Source organism: Drosophila teissieri, chromosome X (genome assembly GCF_016746235.2).
Source record: "Drosophila teissieri strain GT53w chromosome X, Prin_Dtei_1.1, whole genome shotgun sequence".
NCBI classification, from domain to species: Eukaryota; Metazoa; Arthropoda; class Insecta; order Diptera; family Drosophilidae; genus Drosophila; species Drosophila teissieri.
The window spans coordinates 17,812,413-17,836,662 of NC_053034.1; the positions used below are offsets into that span (position 1 = coordinate 17,812,413).

Below are 24,250 nucleotides of genomic sequence, written 5' to 3' on the forward strand. Positions count from 1 at the left end.
ATGCTAACTGTATTTTTTAAACGTCCTTTTTTTTGCTGTTTTGTGTAATATTTATTAACTATGTTGTAATTGTATGTTAAACATGTCGAGAAGGAAGCAAATTTAGTTGTTAGTCTGTACGTTTAGCTGTTTGTAGAAAGATATTGTTGAATAAAATGAAATCGTCCAAAATCAAGAATATGTTTTTAGTGCCGGCATGCCACAATTAGGTGGACACGTGCATGGATTCCCATTTGCCATCCTTTTGAAGGCGGTACTGCACCCGATCCGCGATTTGGTCAAGACCCACTTTCAGGAAGTCCCAACGCTGCGGTTGGAATTTCCAAGCGGTACTACAAAAAAGTTATAATTATATCTTATAATAATATAGTTATATTAATGGAGAAACTCACTAGCTTGCTGGTTTCTCGATAGATTTTCCTCTGTGATCCTCAAGGAACTGATCGTGCTTCGCCTTGAGATCATCGTAGTTAATCGGTTCTCCACAGGGACAGATGTGACCCCTTATCTGGGCAGCCAAATTCTCCTTGGCCCACAAGGCATCCGTTTCGCTTTGGGGCAGTTCCACAGCGGTGGCTCCAATCAATCTCACCTGCCAGGTATTCTGATTTCCGGCTTTATCCTTAACATCCGGCATATAGAAGGTGATGCAGGCCTTGGGATTTGTCTGAAGATTCTTGAAGTTGCGGACATACCGATGGGTGATGTAGAACACACAGTTATCCTGGGTGAGTCCTCGGTACAGGACGGTGCGGTTGAGGACCCCGAATTCCTCGTCCACGGTGGCCAGGTTCATTTCCTGCATGAATCCATCGGGATGTCCCTTGGCAGCTTCCTGCAGGATCTCCTTAAAAAACTCCACGGGGTCGGAGGCAAAGTCCTCGATTTTGGCCAACGAGGAGGTCATATTGCTCAATTTTTCAAGTGAAAAATATTCCTATTAGTTGATTAAAGTAAAGGTATGAAAATACACTTTTAGTGTCAAATAACTTCAATTATAGTTAATTAATTCAAATTTGCCGCACTTTGCCCGCTGTTAACGCTAACAGCACTGCAACAGAAGCATAACAGCCGTAGGTTTTGTAATCGATATGTGGTTTGATATCACGCTATTTGTCCGACGCTATCGGGTACTATCGATATATAGAAACGAAACAAATTCTCCCAATTTTCGGCTGAAAACGAGGAAAACCAACTCGCGATTCTGGGGCGGCAGAACGGGAAATCCCGCCGAGGAGCAGCATGACCTCCATTCTGGACATGAAGGCCGGTCCGCCCGACTACTGGGCGGAGATCAGCAACTTCTTTCTGCCGCTGAAATACCTGATCACCAACGACCGCTTCGATTCGATGGTGCGGGACATAGACCTCTTTTACCTGATAAATGGTGTCTTTTGGATATTTGTGGCGTTGTCCTGCGGCTACTACGCCTTCCAGCGGCTCTTCCAGGTGGGTCCCGCACGTGGCAAATCCTTTCAATCGCAGCACCCTCGATGTGGCGCCTCCAATTGCACTTTTCTTTTGAGGGGTTGCTCGGACAATTTGCCGTTTATAAATAAACAGAGCGGACACGGGGCCGGATTCTCGCGTTCCGGGGGTTGACGGGGTGCCAATCAAGTGGGGCGCTAAAAATACTGTTGCCACCTCTTTGGGCAGCTTCACAACACGGCGAAATGCGGCACTGTTTTGTACTGTTTTTGGTTTTCAACTAAGCTATGCTCGACTATTATTCAAATATTTTGTATCTTGTAAAATCAATATTAGACCAAGAAAGTATTGATTTTACTCCAGACAGTCGTAGGTTAAAGGGTCCAGATGGTTTATTGTTATCATGTCGTACTTCCTTCCCCATTCGGCTGGCACTTCGCTCCTGGTTTTGGTGATAGCATAAGTCCCGGCGACAGACGACACATCGGCGCTGACCATAAGCCATAGAAACCATTATCTGTAACGACCCAAGACCAATGCTCGACTAATTGCTCACAACCGTGGCTCCTCTCCCTTTGCAGTTCTTCCTGAAGTCGTCGAGCATGAAGCACTTTCAGCGGAGGCTGTTCGCCCGCGTGATCTGGAACATCGCCTTCTATGCGGCCAGCTGCCTGTTCCTGCACTTCTACAACGAGTTCATGATCCTGCCCCAGCTGATGAAGAATCAGGGACGCTACTCGCTCTTCTACTCCTCGGATAACCTGATCTTCTATCGATCCCACCAGGCGGAGAAGTTTCAGTTCTACTCGATCTTCATCATCACGTTCTACCTGCATGGGGCGTGGTTGGACTTCAAGGACGCTGACTTCCTGGAGGTGGGCTCCAAGGGACTCTACCTGCTGTCCCTCGTCGCCATCGATGTTTACAGGCAAGTCGAGACACGTTTGGTAAGGGTCGGTCCCTACCATTTCCCCACAAAGCCTTTTAAGCTCAAAACCATTAAATGAATACTCTGCTTTTGCTTTTAGGTACGAAAACTACTTTGTGGGCCTGAATCTGACGGTGGGCCTGTACAGCATACTCACCGAAGTGCTGGCCCTGCTGGTCCTGCCCAGCACAAATTCACACCGGATCATCTACCAGGTTTTCCTTGGCTTGCGCATCATGGTGTGGGCGTATGTGTTTGTCAACCTGCTGCCCTTCAAGTACTTCATACCCACGCTCTTCGCCAAGAACTTCAAGCTGCCCCTGAATGTGGCCATTTGGTTGTGGTACGGCCTCTCCATCTGGAACTCACCGGTGCTGCAGTACTTCTACCATCAGATATATCACACAGCGCCGTCGGATTGCTCGGGCGAGGGTTCGGCGGCTAAGTGCATCCTGGTCAAGGACACCAGTGAGTTCCGGCACTACAAGACACTGAAGAAGGCCTATTTGGAGGTGAAGCTGGCGCACATAAGAACCACGTCCAATTCGCTGCCCTCAGAAACCAGTTCTGCCTCGGCCAAAACCTTTCAGGCCATTAAATGTAAGCTTCTTGTATTAACCGATGTTGAATTGCTGATCTACAACCATTTTCCCTGGCAGGCGTTATGATGCTGAAGCGCAAATTGAAGCGGATTCGCGAGGGACGCGGTCATGAGCCGGAGGATGACAACGATGACCAGGCCGTTGATACCTAATCGCGTTCTGGAGCACGGACGCAGCACACTTTTACACAGTAGAAACCCACATTTCCTTGAACCAAACCAAAAAAGACACAAGTTCAGCTTAGGCTAATAATTCACAAGTTGAAACTAGCGCTCTCTCTCTCTCTCTCTCTCACAATCAGACTGCTTTCGGTTTATGCGTGTTCGCTAAATCGCGATCAGAGAACAGTGCGTTTTGGCCAACATTCAGATAGTTAACGCATAAAAGTTGGCAGTACACTTCTGACTCTTGTCAACATATTATAGTAGGAATCTTATTGAATATTTAACACTTAAAAATTTGTCAATTTGTCAACGCTTTTGTTGTAAAGGCTTTAAAACGATCAAAAATAATTATTCAAATATTTCAACGAATCATATATAAGCGTTAGCAACTTTCCTAAGGGTTGTCAACTTTTTGTTGAGCGATATACCTTTGGGTATAACTAAACTAAATTGAAAAAGGAATATAAACTATAAATCAAAGTGCAGATAATCTCAAAGGCTATAGATGCGAAGATCGAAAAGTGAGGCTTACAAAATTAATCTCCTAGAAGTATTTAAAATAATGTTATATATCTTAAAGCGTCGAATTCGTCTGTTGCCAAACGCACTGTTCTACTAGTACTTATTCGTGATAAACTACAGTGCGTTTCGATGCACTGTTGTCACTAGTTAACAATTATTTATAACAACTCTAGATCAATATTAAATTTAAAGCAATCACGATTTAGTCAGCACGCATAAGCCAAGCGGCTGAAAACCTTAGTAAATTTAGTTGATATCGCTCGATTTTTGGCGCCATCGGAGATCGTCGCGCCTGATATATGTAGTTACTATATCTCTCCAACTCTCTCTCTCCCTCGCACACACGATCGCAGTTTCTCTCTCGTTTAGATTTGTAAGTCGCCTTCAACTTATTGTTGTTGTTTATTCGCTGTGACTTAATGACATATTGAAATATTGTAATGTGTTTTTTTTTCGTTCTTTTAATTGAAATATACTATATATGGGCTAAACGAGCGCAATTGAAATGTGTGTGTGTTGTTGTTACTGGTTGGTTGCATTCGTTTGTTTTATTCACTTCTTAGCTCTCCCTTCGTGGCTGAAATATTATAGTATTTATTTTCTTGCTTTATTTGATATTTGAAAAGAATTCTCTAGTTAAATTTCGGTTTCTCATTTGGTTTTAGGTTTCGCACTTCTTCCTTAGAAACATTTAATTCGATATCCTTGCAATCGTACGCTTTCAAAAGTTCCATGCATTTCTACATTGCATTTCTCATTATATAATCGGAATCGTTTTTAGAACTGTTTAATTTTACAAAATATTTACGTATTAGGTTTGGAAACCAAACTATTACTTTAATTTAAAAAACGCAGTAAAAAAATATTTTTGTAAAACCTATTAGGGGGTATTTGAAGAAAGACTTTCGAGTTTTGCGGTGCGATTTTCCTTTTCATGATGGCAGACATTTGTAATCGATTGCAAGGGTATTTCAGTGTCGGCTAGCCGAGCTTATAATTCCAGTTTATATTAATCTTTCCTCGATTTGTTAACATTGTTTCATATTTTGGTTTCTGGGGCATTTTCTATCGTTTTGTTTTTCGTTTTTGCTTTGTTTTAAAAATTCTCTCACTAGAAGCTAAGTTTTGGTTTTAATTATAATTTCTTACGTTTTTCTTATCTTCTTGTGGTTTTACTTGAATGTTGGTTTGGTTTTAGTTTAATTTTAAACATTATTTGGTTTTGGATTGGCCAATTTTTGCAAACATTTTTGTTTAGAAAATCGTTTTGTGTTGGATTTTTGTGGTTTACTTTCGTGACGAACAAATTTTTACGTGCCGCGAAATATATTTATTTTCGTGTTTAATTTTTGTTTGGGGAAAGTGAATGAGGGTGAGGGATTTGCCCCCTGGCTTTGAGCAAAAAAAAGTTGTCTCTATTTTTACAATTACTTTTTGTTCTTAGTTTTGTAAATCGTATAATTTTATAGTTTTTTTTCTTGGCTTTGTTTAAATATCTTGTCTTAATTTCTTGTTCGTTTTTTTTTTGTTTTTCATTTTTGTTATGTTCTTAAAAGTTAATTCAATTCGTGTTTGGTTTGCTTCGCTCATTATTAAACAATTTTGCTAATTTTTGTTCGCTGTGTATATCGCTTATCCATGTCATTTGTTAGTTTTAGTTTCATGTTAATTTTACCATTAAATGTATGCATTAAAATTAGTGTTAGTTGTTCTGCGTGAACGTTTCTTAATCGTTCTATTAAAGGTACGTTCTAAAAAAAATGTCTCCTTTATGCGATTTTCTCGATCCTTCGATTCTTTCGTTATCATTTTAGTGTTAGTTTCGTCGGCCCCGCAATGCCCCCGATCCCAAATATCTTTATGTATATATATCTATATATATATATATTTATATTCATATATCTATGTGTTTATGTATAAACTGCTGGAGCACACAATGTCCTGTGGCAAATGGGAGCGACCCCAATGGGTCGAGTTCAATTAATGTCCAAAGTGCAACCCCTTTAACCCATTTAAACCCCCTTAACCCCTGTGGCAAATTGTTAGCTTTGCCCGATTCGATTTGTAAAAAATATTTAAACATTTTCACACTTTGGTTTCTCTGTCGCTTGAGTCGGTTTTCGTATGCTTGCTCCAATTTCCATATAAATATGTTTTTAATTAAGTTGCTTTCAACGCCTGTTTTTTCCTCTTTTTTGTTTTAGTGACTAGTGATATATATGACACGCACGCACACTCACGCATTTGAAAGGATTTTCTTTTGGGCCGCGAGAGGACTTGTTTGTAAATCCGAATTTGTGGAACATCTATTTCGTAATTCCTGTGAAACCTTAGAGGTTCATTTAATTTGTGCTAAGGATGTTATCGGCAAATTTTGGGCTAATACTTAGTATCCTTTTAATTTCGTTGAATTCATTTGGGGCTGGAAATCAAGCTTGTCGAAAATTTTATCTTTTTTTCAGGCCACACATATTTGAGCTATAGTATAGCCTTGCCAATAATTTGGGTGAATTTCAAGAAAATTCAATTGGATACAAAACGATAATCAATTTCATCCCTCCTCGCATTCGTTTTCAATTAATCAACTCACGAGCACAATCATTTGCACTTGTCGCACGAATCAAAACAGCGCCATGAAACAAATGCCAAAAACGGCCAACTTTCCAAATGAAATCAAATTCAAATTAGCCAAAATGCCCGCCCAAGGTGTGGCTTTTCCGGGGGGAGGGGGAGGGGGCGTGGCCGATAATGGGTCGGCTGAAAATGAGCGGCGGCATCGGCATCGGCCAACAGACCAACCGACCAACAACAATAACAATTCGAATATAATGAATGAAATTATGTTGAAAACATATTTTTCCTCTGCTCTGGGGGCTCCCCCTTCCCATTCCCACTCCCATTCCGGCGTACAAACAAAAAATGTGGACAAACTTTGTCCTCCCGAAAGCGATGGAAAGCCGGGGGAAGTGGGGAAAATGGTCGGGGCTTGGGGAAAAGTCCTGAGGGAGGCTGTTTTCCTATTAGCAAGCAATAAATTCGCCGCTCTTATTGAGCCAAAAAGGTGGGCGAAAACAGAAGCAGAAACACAGATAGGACATTAAATGATATGGGTATGGGGAAAATGGGAAATGGAAAAGCGGAGGCGGAGCTGGAGGTGGCACAGTGATGCCAGCAATCTTTAATAATCTTTAGTAAAAAGCATCGCGAGAATAAAAAAAATTAAAACAGAGACAATAGCAAGACTCCATACTTAGGCTTGTAAAGAAAATATCGAAAATGTTCAATATCAATTACCAAATCAAATATTTTCACATGAAAATTCGCATGGAAACTCGCTTGAAAATTCGCAGGAAAACTCGCTACAATATTTGCGTGGTGTAAAGACAACACTTCAGCACTGTTTGTTAGAAAGTGGGCGTTGGGCGGACTTTCAAGTGTGGGTGCGGGAAATGTTCTGCCTGGTGGATAATGTCGCCCAAGGGTGTAAAGTTGGTTTCTGCTTTCAGTTCTTTGGGGCCAGCAACTGGACCGAAAACCGGCAACGGTACTGGAAATGGAAATGGCCAACTCGCCAACTGGCCAACTGGCCAACTGTCCAGGGGGAAGCAGCAGCAGTACGTACGGCCAATGTGCCCGAAGTGGCGACTGTTTCGACCGGGCTATAACTTTATGATTGCTTTTGTATTGCCCGCTGCGTTTGGGGGGCCGACACGCGAAACACTCGAAACACTCGAAACACGCGGGCCCATAGATAAAACGCCGGTACAGTGGGAAATGTTCAATGATGGATATTTCCGGCTAAGCCTTTGCGTTTTTTTTTCCTTTGTCTCGTTCTATTTTGTTGGCCCAACAATTGGCAGACCATAGGTTTCCTTTTTTATGTTCGTTGCAGAGCTTCGCATTCCAATTCCAGTTCGAATTGTATGGTTTGTTGTAGAGGATTTAGAGATACGGTTCAATTGCGTTCACTGAAATGTTTTAATCAGCTTTGGAACATCCGCACTCACACATGTAAATTGAGTACTGGAACTTGAATTAGGAAGCCGTATCGGTTATGAACCGGTTAACTGCTTTCCAAGCTGCGCTCAGGCTCATTTCACTGTTTTATGCCCACTTTCGGTGCTGATACTCATCGCTCATTGGCAACGCAATAAAATTAAATACAACAAAGTTGAAAGTAAAGCAAGGCCAAAAGCACAAGCACAAGCACAAGCAAAGCACAACCGCCAGTGGCAGAAAGCAAAGCAAACTGGCGAGGAAAGGAGCAGGGCTAATGTCCTTTTTGTGTGTGGCCACACAGTTTGCATTGTTACGACCTCGTGGAGGAGTCCACTCCACCACTCCACCACCCAGCATCCACTCCCCGAGCTCCAACTCCTGGACCAGCCATTTGATGTTGTTGTGTCTTGTGTGTCCGCAACAATTATGATTTGCGGTCTCCAACGGCCCCCATGCCAGAATCACTTCTGCTCCACTTGGGACCAGTCATAATTCGGGGGTAACCTATTAAATGCCCTGCGCTTAAATAACATCAAAGACACACACGGAGAAAATCTATATTTTCATATTATCAATTAAGATTCTGGTATTCCTGAAACTTATAGGTTCTTCGAGAGATTTCCGTGGTCCCAAAACTATGAAATTATATTAAATTATATGGCCAACAGAAGCAACTGTTTCAACTGTTTCTCTGGGTGCAGAAAAACTTCCGAAATTTGTGCGCTTTTTATATCCCAAAGCGGATTCAGCTGACATCGCTACTCCCTCCATCTTCAGATATAATATTTCGTTAATGGCTTTTCATTTTGTGTGCATTTCACTCATCGCCCGTCTCGCTCTCGCACACTGTCTGCAATAACTCTTCGCTTGCATTTCATTTAATTAAAAACTGGAAAAGTGTTTTTATTTTTTTTGGTGTGCGTGTGTGTGGGTGGGTGGTAAAGGGGGCGTGGCAGGACAATTGCACTGCGGTGACTGTGATTGACACTTGCTTGTGACGACACACGCACTGTGGTTTCTGTTGGCTTTGGCAATAATTTAGGCGACCAAAAATCACAAAACCATTTCAGTGAATTTTAAAATTATTAAAAAAAAAAGGATTTTAAACATTAAACCATTTAAGAGGTAAAAATGAAATATAAATATAAAATAAATAACATTAAGAGCTAGCGGGGGTATTTAAGATATCAATAGGTATATACTTATTGTACCAGTGAATTAGGAACAGTCAATATTTTAAAAAAAAGTTTAAGCTCTTGGAAAAGAAATAAAATAGTTTTATTTGAGTTCCACATATAAACAAAGAAATTTCCCTTTTTTGGTGGTAGCCAAATCGAAAAAGAAACGTCTGTCGCCTGGCTGCTGTTAAAATTTCCCCCAGCTAACAGACACGTGTTATGTTGCGTACATTTTAAAACTTTCGGGTTTTCGGATGCAAAAAAGGGGATTTCCCCCCGCTGTCAATGTCCTGTTTGTTACTTTTTTTTTTTGCTGGCTCCCCCTAATCAGGCATCATTTGATTTTATGAGCAATAAAAAGTGTGCGGCAAATAAACGGGGCTGCAAATAAAGCAATCGCCATTTAGGAGCAGAACAAATTCGCAGGCGAAGGTAAGGTTGTAACTTTTGGCCTGTACTTGCCTTTTTTATTTGGCAGGTAACTTGCCGTGTTATTTGTTGCTGCTGCTGCTGCTGCTGTTGCCTTGCTGCTGCTTTTGTTTTTAGTGAATTATGCAACTGGAAATTAGCATAAATTATGAGCGCGGCGAGCGTGGGAAATGTTAATGGGGCGGCCAAACACGAACAAAAAAAGGATCGCGAGCAACTTGGACGCGCTTTTGCCAATTAGGCAGTGCAAGCGCCAAAATTGAATTTGAATTTCTAATGGTGATTATTTACTATGCCCACACATGCGCTCGCACCAACACTCACACACGGGCCCACGTACACTTGGGCATAATAACTAAAGCTTTGTGCTAACTAATTGCCCCAAGGCGAAATCGTACAGGGGGTGGGGGCAGTGAGGGGGCTCTTCCGGTTTTCCGGGGGCCTGGGGCTGCACTCTACCCCCTTTCCCCCTTTCCCCCTTTCCCCCTTACACTCTTTCTCCCTTACTTTCTCTCGGTTTATTTGCTCTAATTTGCATGCCTCATTTGCAGTCACACACACACGCAAACACACAAACACACAGTCACACACACGGCAGCACGCACACTAATGCACACGGAGAAAATGAATGGAGCAGAAGAATTGTCAAAGTGAAAAAAGGGCTTCTTCTTTGATTAATCATAACTTCCTTAACAGATACTTTTATAAAAATTGCAAACAATCAGCCAAAGATTTTCATAGAAAACTTTAAAAACATTATAATATTTATGGAAACTATCTTCAAGATGCATTTGTCTTGATTTAAAGGCAAAATGTTCATTGTTAACTTTCTGTGAGCTATTGTTATGTACGTAACTACTTTAAAAAGTTCGAATTAATCTTCAAGTTAAATGGCATTTAAAGGCTCTAAATGGCAAACTTCCTGTTCTCCCTCCCTCCGATTTTCGCTCAGTGCAGACACACACACTTTTACACACACATGCCTTTTTTGTTGGCTTTTTTCCTGTTCCTTTATGTTGATTCGCTTAGCTAACTAATGTTGTCCTCCTTCTTCTCACTTTCTTGTTTAACAAATACACTTTTTTTTTGTTTTGTTTTATTTTCCCGTTATTCTTGATGTTTGGCTAGGCTAATTTAATTTCACTAATTTAATTTCGCTCTCAATTATTACCATAAATCGTATTTGTTTATCTGTTGCATACTATTTTGCGCTTCGTTTCAGTTGAATTGGTTTACTTAATTAATTCGTTTTTAGTTTTTTTTTTTTTTTCGTCACTTTTCATTTTGTCTCTGTTCATTTGCCTAGAAAAAAAACCGTTTTGTTTAGCATCGTTGCCTGTTTAAACATTAGTGTACAAATTATTTATAGTTAGTTATACCTTTTATGTATACAACAAATACAATTTATTAGTTATAGTTACTTGGATTCTTGTCGTCATCGTTTCTGTTTGTTTTTCTGGAACAAGTTTTGTGGTTATTTTCTTTTTCTTTTTTGTTGCTATTTTGTTTTGTTTTGTTTTTTTTGTTTTGTTTTGTTTTGTTTTCTATCCTCCGTCTCTGGTTAAAGAAAAAACAAATGCGAATTTCATTCATTACTTGTGTTTTGCTCCTTCAGACTGTGTGTGGTTTGTGTTCTCCGAAATACTGGATATCGATCGATACACGAACCGATAATTATCGATTATCGATCCGCTTACAACACGGGCCTGGCCACATTCGGCTTGGCCGTCGTCGAGGCGATCTCCGATAGCTTTATATCGATGGGCATCCGGGTGTCGTAGAGCGTCGGAGCCTGCAGGATAATGCCGGCGGTGCCGACGACCACGGCTATTGTGAAGATCCACAGGAACAGGCGGTCGAGCACCATGGCCACGTACTTCCAGTCCTCTTTCACCTGTTTCCGAAAGAACACAATAAATTAATATTGATAACAAACTATGATTAGTTAGGCATTTAAAAACACAATTTTATGTTTAAATTAACTGAAAATCGCAACTTTATGTCATGCAACTCATTTATGGTCCTCATAACTTCAGCTCTTATATTTATTTCCTTCAGCTTGGTACATTAACATTTAAATCGCCACATCTTTAAAGAGGCATTCAATCTTTAGCCAACCTGATTGCCACCCATTCGATTGGCATTCATTCGATATTCATTCGCTGGGCCTGCAGTTCATAAGCCAGGCAATATGTTCAACTTCGAGCACGCGTCTTGCGACTAATTCCCCAGTCAGTCCGCTGCCACGCCCCCACGCCCTCACTGCCAACGCCTGCCGTCGCCCGGGGGGCGTGGCGCAAATGACACGCACTCAATGTAAATGCCGCCGAAGCTGTCTCGCATTTCTCAGCATTCGACGTTCCTTCGATATGTCAGTTTGGCTATTTTATCGCCGATGAAATTGTTGCCTACTTTATAACAGGTTTATAAATATATTATAATATTCTTGCAAAGAAAAAACCCAAGGTCTGATATATTCTTGGGTAGCTCTGCTAATGGTTTAAGACTCTATATGTTACATACTACTAAAACTAAGGATAATAATTGAGCGGCTTAAAGTAGCTACTTTTGGTCTTTTGCCATTGACAACACTGCTCTTGTCTTCCGTGTTCAGTGTCCTGTGTCCTGTGTGCTGTGCCCCGTGTCCTCTGTTCCCCATTGCCCGTCCGGAGGTGTCCTAGTTCTGTCCAAGTGTCCGGGAGTAACGAAGTCTCAGTCCCACGCCTCCTCCTTCTCGTTGTCCTCTTCCCCTTCCGCTTCCTTGGCCGCTAAGCCCGGCAGGACATTCCAATAATGATTGAATGTGTGCGTAATTTTAATAAAATACTTTTATTGGCATTTTGTTCGGTGCCGCAAGAAAACATTCATTATGATGACAGGACAGCAGCAGCAACAGCAATGATCGCAGCTACGCTGCACTTCAAGAAATAAGCTATTCTTGCATTTCTAACACAAATTATTATTTATACTTGGGATTATCCAGACAAGTAAAGAGCATAAAGTCTTCCTTAACGATTTCTCACCAGTTTTACAGCCCCAAAATGGCGCACTACTGTTGCTCGCAAGCAAGGACTTTCTTTTGAGTGTGCCATGGCAGGACATGGCCGTGCTCGCTGCTCAATAAGGCGCATGAAAAGTCATTAAAACTTTTGGCGCAGCCGGCATAAGAGCGCCCATAGAGGCGGCGATGCCCCACGGGCACACATATGGACACCAGGACACCGGGACATCGGCCGGGAAAGGTCAACAAAAGGGCGGAGCCAGTGACAGTCGGACATCATCAGCCACTGGGCCCTGGACAAGGTATCTCCACTCCAGAGTCTCGGGTTCCAGCCGCAAGTATTGGCCCATCGATTATCGACGTGCCAATAAATCCCGCCTTAGGCCGCTCTAATTTATTGCGCCAGGCTTATTAACATCAAAACCCGCACTGACTTCTGCTTCTGTTTCTCTTTCTGTCTCCGTCTCTCTCTAGGTCTCAGTTGCTGTCTCTTTCCCAGGTATCGCCGTCGCTTTTGCGGTCAAACGTTAAGCGGCTTTTGGGCCACTTGTTTTACCAGTTTCTTTTTTCCCTCCTTGGCGCGCTGCAATTGAGGCTTTCGTAAGGAGCAGGGAAAATCGTTTTTCCAATGGGGTTTGGGAAAAAAGTGAATTTTAAAAATAATGTTCAAGTGTTCTTAAATGGCTGTCAGCTTGTATTAAATGTACCAGAAACGAAAGTATACTCTTTAATTACAAATAACTAGGTTACGAGCTGCGTTTTGAATCAGTCATATTTCGTCGACTAAAACTCGCCGTATTGGGGTCTGTACTCACCCTTGTGCTCTCCTCTTCTTTGCGCGTCTGATCCGCAATGTAGGTGACCCCGTCCATGGCCTTGTGGAGTTCCGGGCAGGTGTGCCACCGTTGGCGCACATTGCCACGCCCCGAGCAGCAGTGCGGCCCGCCCTCGCGCTGGCAGGCGGGCAGAATATCACAGACGCCCGCCGGCGGAGGCGGTGGGGGTGGCGTTCCGGCCGCCGCTGCCGCCGCTGCTGCAGCTGCCGCTGCCGAGGTGCTGGGCCCGCCGGCGGCTGCCGCTGCCGCCGCCGCTGCCGAGGTGGTGGGTCGCTGGTGGTGCTGCTGCTGCTGCTGCTGGTGGTGCATCTGCTGGTGGTGCAGCTGCTGGTGGTGCAGCAGCTCCGACGACTGGCAGGCGGCCCCGGCGCCCATGCCCTGGTGGATCTGGATGGTGCCGCTGCAGCAGGAGTCCGCCAGCGTCGAGGCGGTGGCCACCGAGTTAACCGTCGTCGTCGACTTTATCACATTCGGATTGGCCATGCCCAGATCACTGGTGGTGGTGGAGGCGTGCGCCTGGTGGGCGTGCTGCGGCAGCGGCGAGAAGTTCGCCGAGCAGCTCGACTGCTGCCGGTACAGGTGGTGGCCGCCGCCGCCTCCGCCCCCGCTCTGGCCATGCCCCCCGTAGCCACCGTTCCCGTTCCCATTCCCGTTACCGTTCCCGCTGCCATTCTGACCCGTCTGGCTGGAGGTCGAGGTCATCTGGCGGAACTTGGTGGGTGTCAGTGGGTGGTCCAGCAGCGAGCCGCCCGTCTGCTGGTACTGATTGTGGTACTGGGCGTCGATCAGCGAGGATGTGGTCGAGGTCTGTTGGTTGGCCGTCGACATGGTCGGCGGATAGAGGGAGCTCAAGTGGCCGGTGATGGTGGAGGCACCGCCGCCCATGCCCATGCCCATGCCCACGCCCACGCCGCACTCGTCCATCAGGTTGTAGGTCTGCACGCGGTGCTGCAGGTGCGGCGAGGTGCTGCGCGATGTCGTCTTCGGGCTGTGGTGCATGCTGCAAAGATGTGCAAGCCATTCTAAGTAAACCCATTCAACATCTCTAGTAGCATCTCTTTATGATAGCTTGGCTACCTTTTGCCTTTGATAATTATGATTGCTGATTAATTTAATATGTAAGTGTTGCATAACTACAGCATTGTATAAGTACATATTGAACTTACCGAGACAAGGCCACCGGCGGTGGCAGCGGTGGTATTTGATCCCTCAGTTCGAGTCCGTTGCAGGTGCGCACCATCAGGCGGCGCGAGGATTTGCTGCGGATTAGATGGGGAAACAAGGGCATTGGGAAAACAAGGGGTCGTTTGTTACTAAGCGCAGTCTGTGAACAATTTCCATTCGAGGGCACTCACATCATCTCGCTGATCGGATAGAGCGGACGCCGCATGACCAGGAAGCGGGGCAGCTGGTTGATGAACACGGTCCGCACCCACGGAGCCATCGTGTGCGTCTGCGGCGACCGGAAGTGGATGTTCAGCACCAACACAGTCACACAGATGCTGCACGGAAAGAAATTGGGTTGTGGTGAGTGCGAATGTTCAATGCCATATGCTCGTATCAGTTAAGTGGCTTTAATTGTTGTTAGGTTATACAACATAATTGTGTAAGAGATCGAAATAAACTGGTATCTTTATGTGTTTAGTCCACATTATTCGCTGCAAGTGCGTGATAAAGTGTCACTATATTTTGCAGCCCCTGCAGAAGAGTTGTCCAAGGATAAAGTGCGGCGCTGGGAGGGGTGTGGATGTGGGGGGTGGTGTTGTAGGTGGTGGTGTAGGTGGCGGTGGTGGTGGCAGCATGCAGAAAGGACTTAAGTGAGTTGCTCTCTTAGTCTGGGTAATTAACTTGCGACGCCCACGTCTAATTAGCAGCTGGCCAAGGCGTTGGGAATCACAAGAATAAGGCGGCGAAGGACGCAGGACGAAGGATAAGGGTAGTCGTAGGTGTAGTGGGGCTGGGTGTCCTGCCAGCCTTAATTACATCATTTGAGGCGAGGTCCTGTTGCGCCACTGGCGATTCCCATTGTTGGCAGACTCCGTCTCCGACTCCGACTCTCCGACTATCCGACTCTTGGACTCCGTCTCGTTCGCCGTCGACTTTTGTTTACCAACAATTAGGCGGCCATCATTTGGTGCGCCAGTCGGCCAGCTGCCCGGCCGCCCAGCCGGCTTGTGGGCGTGGCAAATGACTGTAAATTGCCGCAGCCATTTAATAGGCCCCCAGCGGGTGGGCGGCGGTGGGCGTGGCACTAAGCCACAAACGAATTTCATTTTCCGCCTGCGCTTGCGAACTTTCCCAAAAACCAGTCAAAGTTACGAAAAGTTGTTCAGCATTTTTGAAAGTTTTCAAAGATTTTAAATACCTATTTGCTTTGGTACCTTAAATTTTTAAATAATTTTTAATAATAGTAGACGAGGCATTCTACTTTCTCCACAACGAAATGTGAGTTATCGCATTTTGTGCGACAGCAAAGGAAAATAAGTTTATAATCTCATAAATAGGATAGTAAAATATAATGTTTGCATTTATCTATTTATTTATTTGTAAGTCTAGATAGCAGAAATGAGAGTAATCATAATTAATGCAATAATTGCATTTAGGATGATTATAAACGGAATTTAGGAACTTTTTCCTAGTTTTGAATACTTTTGGTGCGCGTTTGGCTCCGCGATGGTGTGCAAAATCGTTGGAAAATCGGGGGAAAATCGCGGGAAACTCGAGGGCGCGCAGGGGGTACTCACCTGAAGGTATCCAGTATCATGGTGAAGAGCACAAACTTTCCCAGCAGCGGCACCACCAGCGATGTGGGCGGAATGATTTCCGCCAGCAGCAGGAAGAACACAGTGAGCGACAGCAGAATGGATATGCTTAATGAGACCTGCAAGTATATATCAGATACATGCACATACATATATATAGTATATATATATACAATGTATAGCCTTGCTGAGTGCGAGTGAGACAGGAAGTGGCTTGGGCGGCAGCTCCAGAGGGGTGGGGGCTTGGGGGCGTGGCAAATTGAGCTGCACGTCGAGCGGAAAATCTAAAGCGCCATAAAGAAGCGACAATTGCGAACTGCGAACGGCGAACGGCGAACAACAACGGGAAACTCCCGGCCCGATAAGGTATAGTATCTCATTTATAATGCATAAATATTGCTCAGACGGCAGCTTAAGCTGTTTTCCCCAACCTCCGACCATTTTCCGTGGAGCATTTGCCATTTTTCCGCTGCTCTTTGCTTTAATAGTGGCGAAATCGGAATAAACATATCGATTACATAGTACCACCCACTCCCCTCAGGTGTCTGGCAATTCTATTAGGAGAATTACAAATGCTGCAGCGATTAAGCTTTCATATATTTATATATATTTATATAAAGTTTGGTAGGTATTCTATTAAATATGTTGGATAAAGTTCAGGAGAAGAACTTACTGCAGTTGATTTGATTAGTAAGTCGATAGGATTAGGTGGGTGAGCATGGAAACACCTTAATAAGGCGTTATGCCTGCTAATTAATTTATATGAAATGATAACGAAGGCTTTCTGGATTAAATAGTTATAATAGGTAGGACATTTAAGCTGCTTGGCATAATTAATGAGCCGAAGTTCAGCTGGACGCAGTTAATTAACGCAGGCAATCGATAAAGCCTCTTTGGATTACGCCAACTTATAGATAATAAGATTATACGTAGTAAAAATATTCGAAGGCATGGCATATAACAGTAATTTAATGTTTTAAATTATTTCAATTCATTTAAAGGCATTTGATTGTGTGCTTCGAAGGCAATCTCCTCGCTGCCTAATAATGGTTGCAATAATCAGGTTGTGCTCTTAATTTCTCTGCCATATAATTGCCAAGATACCGATTGTGATTCCGATTCCGAATCCTTATCCGAATCCAAATCCGATTCCAATTCAGAATCGGATTCCGCTCGCTTGGGCGGCAATTGGAGCCACAAATCCAAATTGATTTAGAATGCCTAAGCGGGCATCACAGGCAAATAATAAGCCGGGGCAATGGGCGTATGAAAAGGCGGTTTGTCAGTTGGCAATTGCGGCGGCCTTGCCAGAAGCTGGCCAACAAATCATATGCAAGGGCAAACAGCAAACGGCACACAGCAAACGGCAAAGTGCCGAAAAAGAAAATTTTTTGCTTGGGTGGGAAACCCCCCAACCCCCCATCACCATCCTCATTCCCATCCCCACATCGGTATGAAAATGAAAACGAAAGCGCGGCACACTTTTTGGTTCGCTCAATAAAGCGCAAAATGATTTGTGGGTGCGAAGGCAGCGGGGTGGGGGCGGGGGAGTGGGCTGGAAAATGGGGGGGCGTGGCAGTTTACCTTACTTATGCCTAAGCTGATTGTAATTAAGCGTGCTTGTGTATGCGTTTTTGCTGTGCGTGTGTGTGTGTGCGCACAAAGTAATTAAATGTCGAAAATGAGACGCGCGATTTGATCCTCTCTTCTGTCTGTCTGCGTGTTTCTCTCAGTGTGGATGTGGGTGTGCGTGTGTGTGTGCAGCATAAATTTTCGATGCTTAATGATTTTATGATAATTAGCCTTAGTTTGGGGCCAGGGCTTGTAAAGCGATTAGTGACGTTGCCTAATTAAGGTTACAACTTGCCAAGCAAATCCATTGCCAGCATCCTCGACCTTTCAACTACAAGTGCACTGTGATAAATGCCTGAGTGGTATCTCAGGTATAAGATAAAAGTAATAATTTCAATAAACAAGATACTTAATGGTGAACTATAGTATATACATATATCCAAATCCGTATATATTTTATAATAATTATATTATTATAGTACGTAAAAGTCAAAGTGTAGCTGGCGGCCTTAGTGGTGATACTAGTGGCTACAATGAGCCCGATGCATGGGCCATCGCCTCACGGTGCCATCGCTAGCGAATTGCTAATTATTTATGCAAATGCTCGGTGTAATTAAGGTGGCCAAATGCATTTCGGTTACGATTTCGGTTCAGTTGGGCCGAGTTCAATGCAAACTGGATGGTTTGGATGGCCCAAATGATGGGCCAGTTTCAATCTGGACGCCGTTCGTAAAACGTAATTGTTTCGCCCATAAAAATACGATGCAAATAAACGGCGGCGAATTGGGAACAGTGCGGCTACTTAGTATCGCAAAAGTAGCCCTTCGTTTCTATGCACAGCGAGAAATATGTGGCTTACATATGGTATGGTAAATAAGCCTGTCTCAAACTTTATTATTATTATTTATTATCCCCACTCTTATTATAGTTCAAAGCTCTGAACAATTTGCTATCAAAATACATTTTAATTATACATTTAGCTACATTGGAATGGAGAAACACCACTAAAAACCACTAAACTTTTATCTACCTATAACCAGCCTTTAAAAAGCCCTAAATTGATCTCAATTAGGCGTAGTTTTCTGCCAGTGTGGACAAGCATTTTTGCCCACCTCCTTTCCGCACTCTCGCAATCGGCAATTGCATGAATGAAGTGCGTTGTGGCGCATATGCATGTAAATTGGCAATTCCAATTCCAATTCCGATGCAACTTCGGCCACTGGGCTCCAAAAGGACCAAAAGGATATAGGCGCTGGGCGGAGGGCGAAGGGCGGAGGGCGGGGCGGACGTGCCAGAGTTGCCACAGTTAACTGCAGACTGACCGGTGGCGGGAATTTCGGGCGCAGTTCGCAGTTCCGCAGTTTGTGCTCTGTTTTATTTCGCTGCCTGCTTTTAGGCGCAAATATTTGCCAGCTCAGTGTGTCAGTTCCTCAGTCTGTCCCCATCTGTGTGTGTGTGCGAGTGTGTGTGTGTGTGTGCGAGTGCATGAGTGTGCGTGCCCGGCCATAAAAGGGACAACAGTGCAGTGAAATGTGCACACACGGCACAAATCGTAGAAGCTACCAAAAAAGCCAAAAAAAAAAAAGAAAACTCGTGGCAAAATAATAACACACGAATTGATTATTTTTTGCATTGGAGCAGCCAGCTTTAAATGCCACGAACGAAGAATTGATAGTGTTTGTTTAAGTATTGCCTGCAATGGCGTTTGCTTTACAATGAAGATAAAGCCCTTCTCTTTAAGTAAATGTAAATACTACTTAATTGAAATCCAAAATAAGAACTAAATACCAAGGGTGTTCAGATGGCTATTTAAGTGGTTTAGATGTGTAGTTACATCCTCGAACTCTGCAAATATGTCGCTTTCGTTTTAACACGTGTTCTGTGCGTTGAATACGATGCCATTGAATACTCGCACACCGCTCCTAACTCGATAATGCACATGCAAATCGGTAATTTACATAATGCCTACTGGAGTACCGAGCTACCGAGTTACTGGGCTACTGGGATGGCCCATCAAATGCCAAATGCCAAAATGCCCGGCGTTGTCAATATTTATAACATAAATTATGCCCCGTGAGCGATGTGAAAATGTCGGATGGCATCAACATCAGCATCAGCATCAGCATCAACTTCGGCATCAGCATCAGTAATCCACAAACCGCTTGCGCACACAAATTATTTTTGCATTTTATTTATTTTGAAAATTGGCCGTAATTTATTCATAAGTCCCAAGCAGCATGTAAATGTTTATATTTATGCATTATGCCATTTCGTGTTTTCATTTTCGTTTGGCTTTTTCCCTCAAAGAAACGCGCAAAGAACCGCAAAAAAAAACTGGAAAAATATGTGTATATATGTATATACGTATATGTATGTACTATATATGTATATATATAAATATAGACGCGCCAGACTTTTGTTCGCATTAAATTGAATACATCGTGTAATTTTACTTACTCAAACTTAAATGATGACAAACTGGGCGAAAAAAGAAAGCCACAAACACACACACTCGCACACACACACTCACACACACTCACACACACACACACAGAACACATACAAAACAGAAAGCAAAGAGAAAACCCGAAAAAAAGAATTAAAATCAAAACGTATAAAATGTTGAAATGCATTTTCATTTTCATTTGAGTGTGAAAAAATTATTATTTTTTCTTTTCTTTTTTTTTTTGCTTTTTAATTAAAAGCACATTTTTAGCAGATGGGCGAGGGGCGGCGGAGTGAGCGGGCAATAAATTATGGCAATTGGTTTAATGCAAAAAATATCAGAATGGTGAGAAGCGGGAAAGCGGGGAAAATGGCAGTAGATGTGAACAAAGCAAATACAGCGGAAAACTCGCGAGGCAAAAAATCGAAATCGGAAAATTGTATATTCAAGCTAGAGCATTTCAGCTGCCAGTGAATGAATGAACTTGATTCTAATGGCGAATTCCACAACGAATAACGCATAACGAATAAATGCAATAACATGCGTATCATTAGCATAAATCCAATTGACAGAAGATAAAGCTTTTAGACACTCGGGCGGCCACTATTTTGCGACTGATTTAATTAAACTTTAGCTCATTAATTGAACGCGTTTATCAGCCGAGCTGCAGAGCATGGAGCATATAAGCTCTATAAATAAGAAGGCTATAAATATCAAATATAATTTAATATAAATAATAATTTGATAAGAACAAATAGTAATTAGTTGCACAATGGATTCTATAAATATACTCGTGAGTGGATTGTAAGTATGTCTAAGTAAATAAATTATGCACTATTATTTATTAGCAGTTTTTTCTGCAGATTATATAATATATATTTTATATGGAAATCATAGAAGCAAAGAAGACTTGGCACTTGATTTTTGCATATTTATAACTTATAATTACAAGGTGCACCGGAGGTACTTTTCCCGACTACCAGATACCCCTGTCTAGGTAAATAAATTATGCACTATTATTTGTTAGGAGTTTTTTCTGCAGATCATTCAATATATATTTTATATGGAAATCGTAGAAGCAAAGAAGACTTGGCACTTGATTTTTGCATATTTATAACTTATAATTACAAGGTGCAACCGCAGATAACTCTCCCGACTACCAGATACCCCGCACTCACCTTCTCGCCACTGTCCGAGGGCAGGTAGAACACGAGGATGGTGAGGAAGCTGATGCCCATGCAGGGAATGATCAGGTTGACGGTGTAGAAGAGGGTCTTCCGCCGCATCGTGATGTTGAAGGTGATGTCCAGATATGGCTCATCGCAGCACGTGTAGAACTTCTCGTTTCTGTAGGAGATTGCGAATATATTCGTACATATGTTATAAGTCAGTATATTGGAGTGAGTATTGGGTAAATTTGAGTACGAGTTGGGCAAATTGCTACGCAGCGCGTAAATATTTATTAAGGTTCATTCGGTTTGACGATATTTATTTTGATGGTATTTCTTTTTTTTTCATTGCAGCAGCCGCAGTGGCGAGGCGCCCAAAACTTATATTTATTTGCATAAACACACATATAGCCGGAGATATATGGCACTCCAATCACATAAATCATCGGCCGCATGATAAATATTGCAAAATGCTGAAAAAATATTGGCCTAACTGCTAACTGAGTGTCAAAATGGCTTTGTGTATTTTTGCGTAGCTGCGAATCGAGCGGCAGTGGCTCTCAAACTCTGCGAGTGTGCCTGCCTCCAAAACTGTGGTGTCAAGGTAAAATGCAAAGTATTTAAATTTTAAATGGCACATTTTAGGCAATATTTAATATTGTCTAAGTGTAGTGCTTCTGCAGGTCTGCAAGTTGCAAAGGCAAACTTTGAAAAATGATCCACTTAAAAACCGACTCATTGCATCATTTCTCATATTTTTCATATTTTTGCCCACTTGCCATCCGCTGGACCAATGCATAATTTAAAAGTTAATAATCTTTGACTGCGGTTGCCCACCAAAAAGCGACCAAAACAAAACAAAAGAATATAAAAAAGTAATGAAGAAAAGGGAATGGGAATTTTTGTAAATTGAGTCGAGCGGACTGTTCGTTATGTTTTATTCCCCGCCATCCTTGTAGGCACTTGGGAAACTCTGGAAGGACATGGAACAGCACAGAAAATAGGTATAAATAACAAAAAAAAAGAGAGTAAAAAATAAAAAGAAAATCGTTACTGCTGGGCAAAAAGCGAAAAGGGGTAACCTTCAGTCCCCCCAGTCAACAATTCCCCCATTTTTGCCGCTTGGTATATGGCCGGGCCATCAATAATTCCGAGAGGCTTGCGGCTTCATTTTGAATAAGAAAATATTGTAAATAAATAATAAACAAGGCAGGGAGCGGGGTGCGGGGATAAAGCGTGGGAAAGGCATTCGGCCGGAGGAAAGGACGACGACCGACTTCCACTTTGACTGCGACAAGGATGTGGCCGGCAGGCAACTAACTGTTTGTGGCAGTTGACTTCCCTCCAAATAGAAATGAAGTATGTGGCAATAGGCACACAGAATGGGGCAAGAACCAGGGCGAAGTGCGGGCAAACTGCGGGGCGAGGGGAATAATCACGGTATTGAAGGCCAACATCTTGTGGGTTGCTTTTGATGGCTGCAGCAATAAAATATAATTTGCCATGGCAATTCCGAGTGTCAGTCACTCAAAGCACAAGGATATGATAAAGGGGGCCAAGTGTCGAGTGGATGAAATAAACTTATTGTTTCTGCGCACTTTTCACAAATATCCCCGTACAATTAACCAGTGAAATGCTGCACCCATGCTTTGTATGCTTATTTATCTAAATCAAGAAATATATTTCAAATTGAATATCATTCTAGAAACTTCAAGCAGACACCTGGGCTCAACGATTTGATTGCCTGTGTCCATTAGAAGGACATTTAAATACGACAAGACACAAGTGGGCGCAAAACCTAATACCATAACCCATATCCTTCAGCTCACTTGGCTTCCCAGAGTCCCACGATCGAAATGCGAAATGCGAAAGGCGAGCAATGTAATATGGCTGCAGATTAAGTCTGCTGAAGTGAGCTTTGGTCAACAGGCTTTGGAGTGTCCGAAAGAAAAGGGGGAAATTCCCGCACCTCGGCCACTTTACTCCTTAAAGATAAGTCCCTGCAGACGGAGACACACCATACACGAGTTCTCCTTCTCGTTCTCTGACAGAAGCACTTGGCCCGAAAAAATGGGGAAAAACAGACAGAAAACTTCGAAGACCCTTAAGTCAGCAAAAGTGGGGGTCGAGTGGGTGGTGCGGGTGGTTTAGTACGTGTAAAGGTCAGTGTAATAAGCTCGGTGACTTGGTGGATTCCCCTCGTTGGTTAGTTGGTTAGCAACCACGATGGGAAAACATACAATAAATCATAAAATAGGCAAGAAACACACACACTCACACAGATAGTAATAGAACACGCGTGCCTCGGCACACACACACACATAGACACACGGCGCCGGGAGATGGCGCCATATAGGCAAAAAGAAAAAAAAAATAGAAAGAGAAGAAAATGAAAGGAAACAAATCTCAAATAGAGAAAAGACTAGACAACAACAAATACCAGCGAGGACCAGCAAAACTTCAGTTTGATTTGACTCGATGGCACATGGCAATCCCATGTTTCCACAGCCCCCTCCCCACCACCCTCCCCCCCGGAATAAACGCCCCTTCCCTCGGAAAACACAACCCACTTGCGAAAATTCCCAAACTGGCAACAATTCATCAATGCGCCGGGCCACGCGGCGTATGCGTAATAAAGGATGATACAACAGAGACAGCAATGTGTCCAAAAACTAAACCAAAACCAAAACAACGAGTCGAAGTGCGTAACACTCTGCCAATCTACGAGGTTTGCAATTAAATTAAATTGAAATTTAAAAAAGGATTTTCCATTATAACTCTGCTTAAAATGGTCACATAACCTTTTACTTCGAATTACCAATATTAACTATGCCTATTCCTTTTTGACGTATTTAGAAAAATTAAGTTTTGGATCAATTTTTCCATCATCAAAATTCAAAAATTTTAAATTTGAGGTTTCCTCAAAAATATTGAATATACAAAGCAGCCAAAATGAAAATTTATTCGTCACTTTTCCTCTTTTTTTTTGACTGTAGTTGGTTGCTGAAGCAGATTTAAAATCAAATGTTATTTAGATTTCCAACCAGCACGCCCTTCGACGCAAAAAAAAGAAAATTAAGTGAAATTCCAGTGAAATTGAATGTGGGACTCACGGTCACGGATTGGAAAACGAATAGGTTTCCTCTGGGTCTGGGGTTACCGCACTAAAGTGACCGAAAATGGTCAAATCGCTGATTGACAACGGGAAATTCTC

At 42.9% G+C, this 24,250-nt stretch overlaps 3 protein-coding genes across 4 annotated transcripts in view; 1 reads left to right on the top strand and 2 right to left on the bottom strand.

Moving 5' to 3' along the window:
* Positions 1-53: 53 nt before the first annotated feature.
* Positions 54-1,508, bottom strand: LOC122623754 (pyridoxine/pyridoxamine 5'-phosphate oxidase). The gene is made up of 3 exons (XM_043803074.1): positions 1,378-1,508; positions 393-937; positions 54-332 (listed from the first exon to the last, which is right to left on the bottom strand). The coding sequence occupies exons 2-3, from the start codon at positions 905-907 to the stop codon at positions 206-208; spliced, it is 642 nt and encodes a 213-aa protein (XP_043659009.1). The 5' UTR covers positions 908-937; positions 1,378-1,508; the 3' UTR covers positions 54-205.
* LOC122623751 lies at positions 1,121-4,150 on the top strand. The gene is made up of 4 exons (XM_043803072.1): positions 1,121-1,449; positions 2,010-2,356; positions 2,457-2,956; positions 3,016-4,150. Exons 1-4 carry the CDS (start codon positions 1,243-1,245, stop codon positions 3,108-3,110), a joined length of 1,149 nt encoding a protein of 382 aa, XP_043659007.1. The 5' UTR covers positions 1,121-1,242; the 3' UTR covers positions 3,111-4,150.
* Positions 4,151-10,820: 6,670 nt separating this feature from the next.
* LOC122624680 (acetylcholine receptor subunit alpha-like) overlaps positions 10,821-24,250 on the bottom strand; it is a 45,983-nt gene continuing 32,553 nt past the window's right edge. Inside the window, exons 5-11 of one of the 2 annotated variants that reach the window (XM_043804353.1) lie at positions 21,046-21,214; positions 15,832-15,968; positions 14,443-14,589; positions 14,254-14,346; positions 13,345-14,087; positions 13,067-13,239; positions 10,821-11,144 (exon numbers count right to left, since the gene is read on the bottom strand). In XM_043804353.1, the coding sequence (XP_043660288.1) occupies positions 10,944-11,144; positions 13,067-13,239; positions 13,345-14,087; positions 14,254-14,346; positions 14,443-14,589; positions 15,832-15,968; positions 21,046-21,214 (1,663 nt within the window). In that variant the 3' untranslated portion in view covers positions 10,821-10,943. Of the gene's footprint in view, positions 11,145-13,066; positions 14,088-14,253; positions 14,347-14,442; positions 14,590-15,831; positions 15,969-21,045; positions 21,215-24,250 lie in introns of both variants that reach the window. The other variant, XM_043804352.1, reaches the window with a different exon arrangement.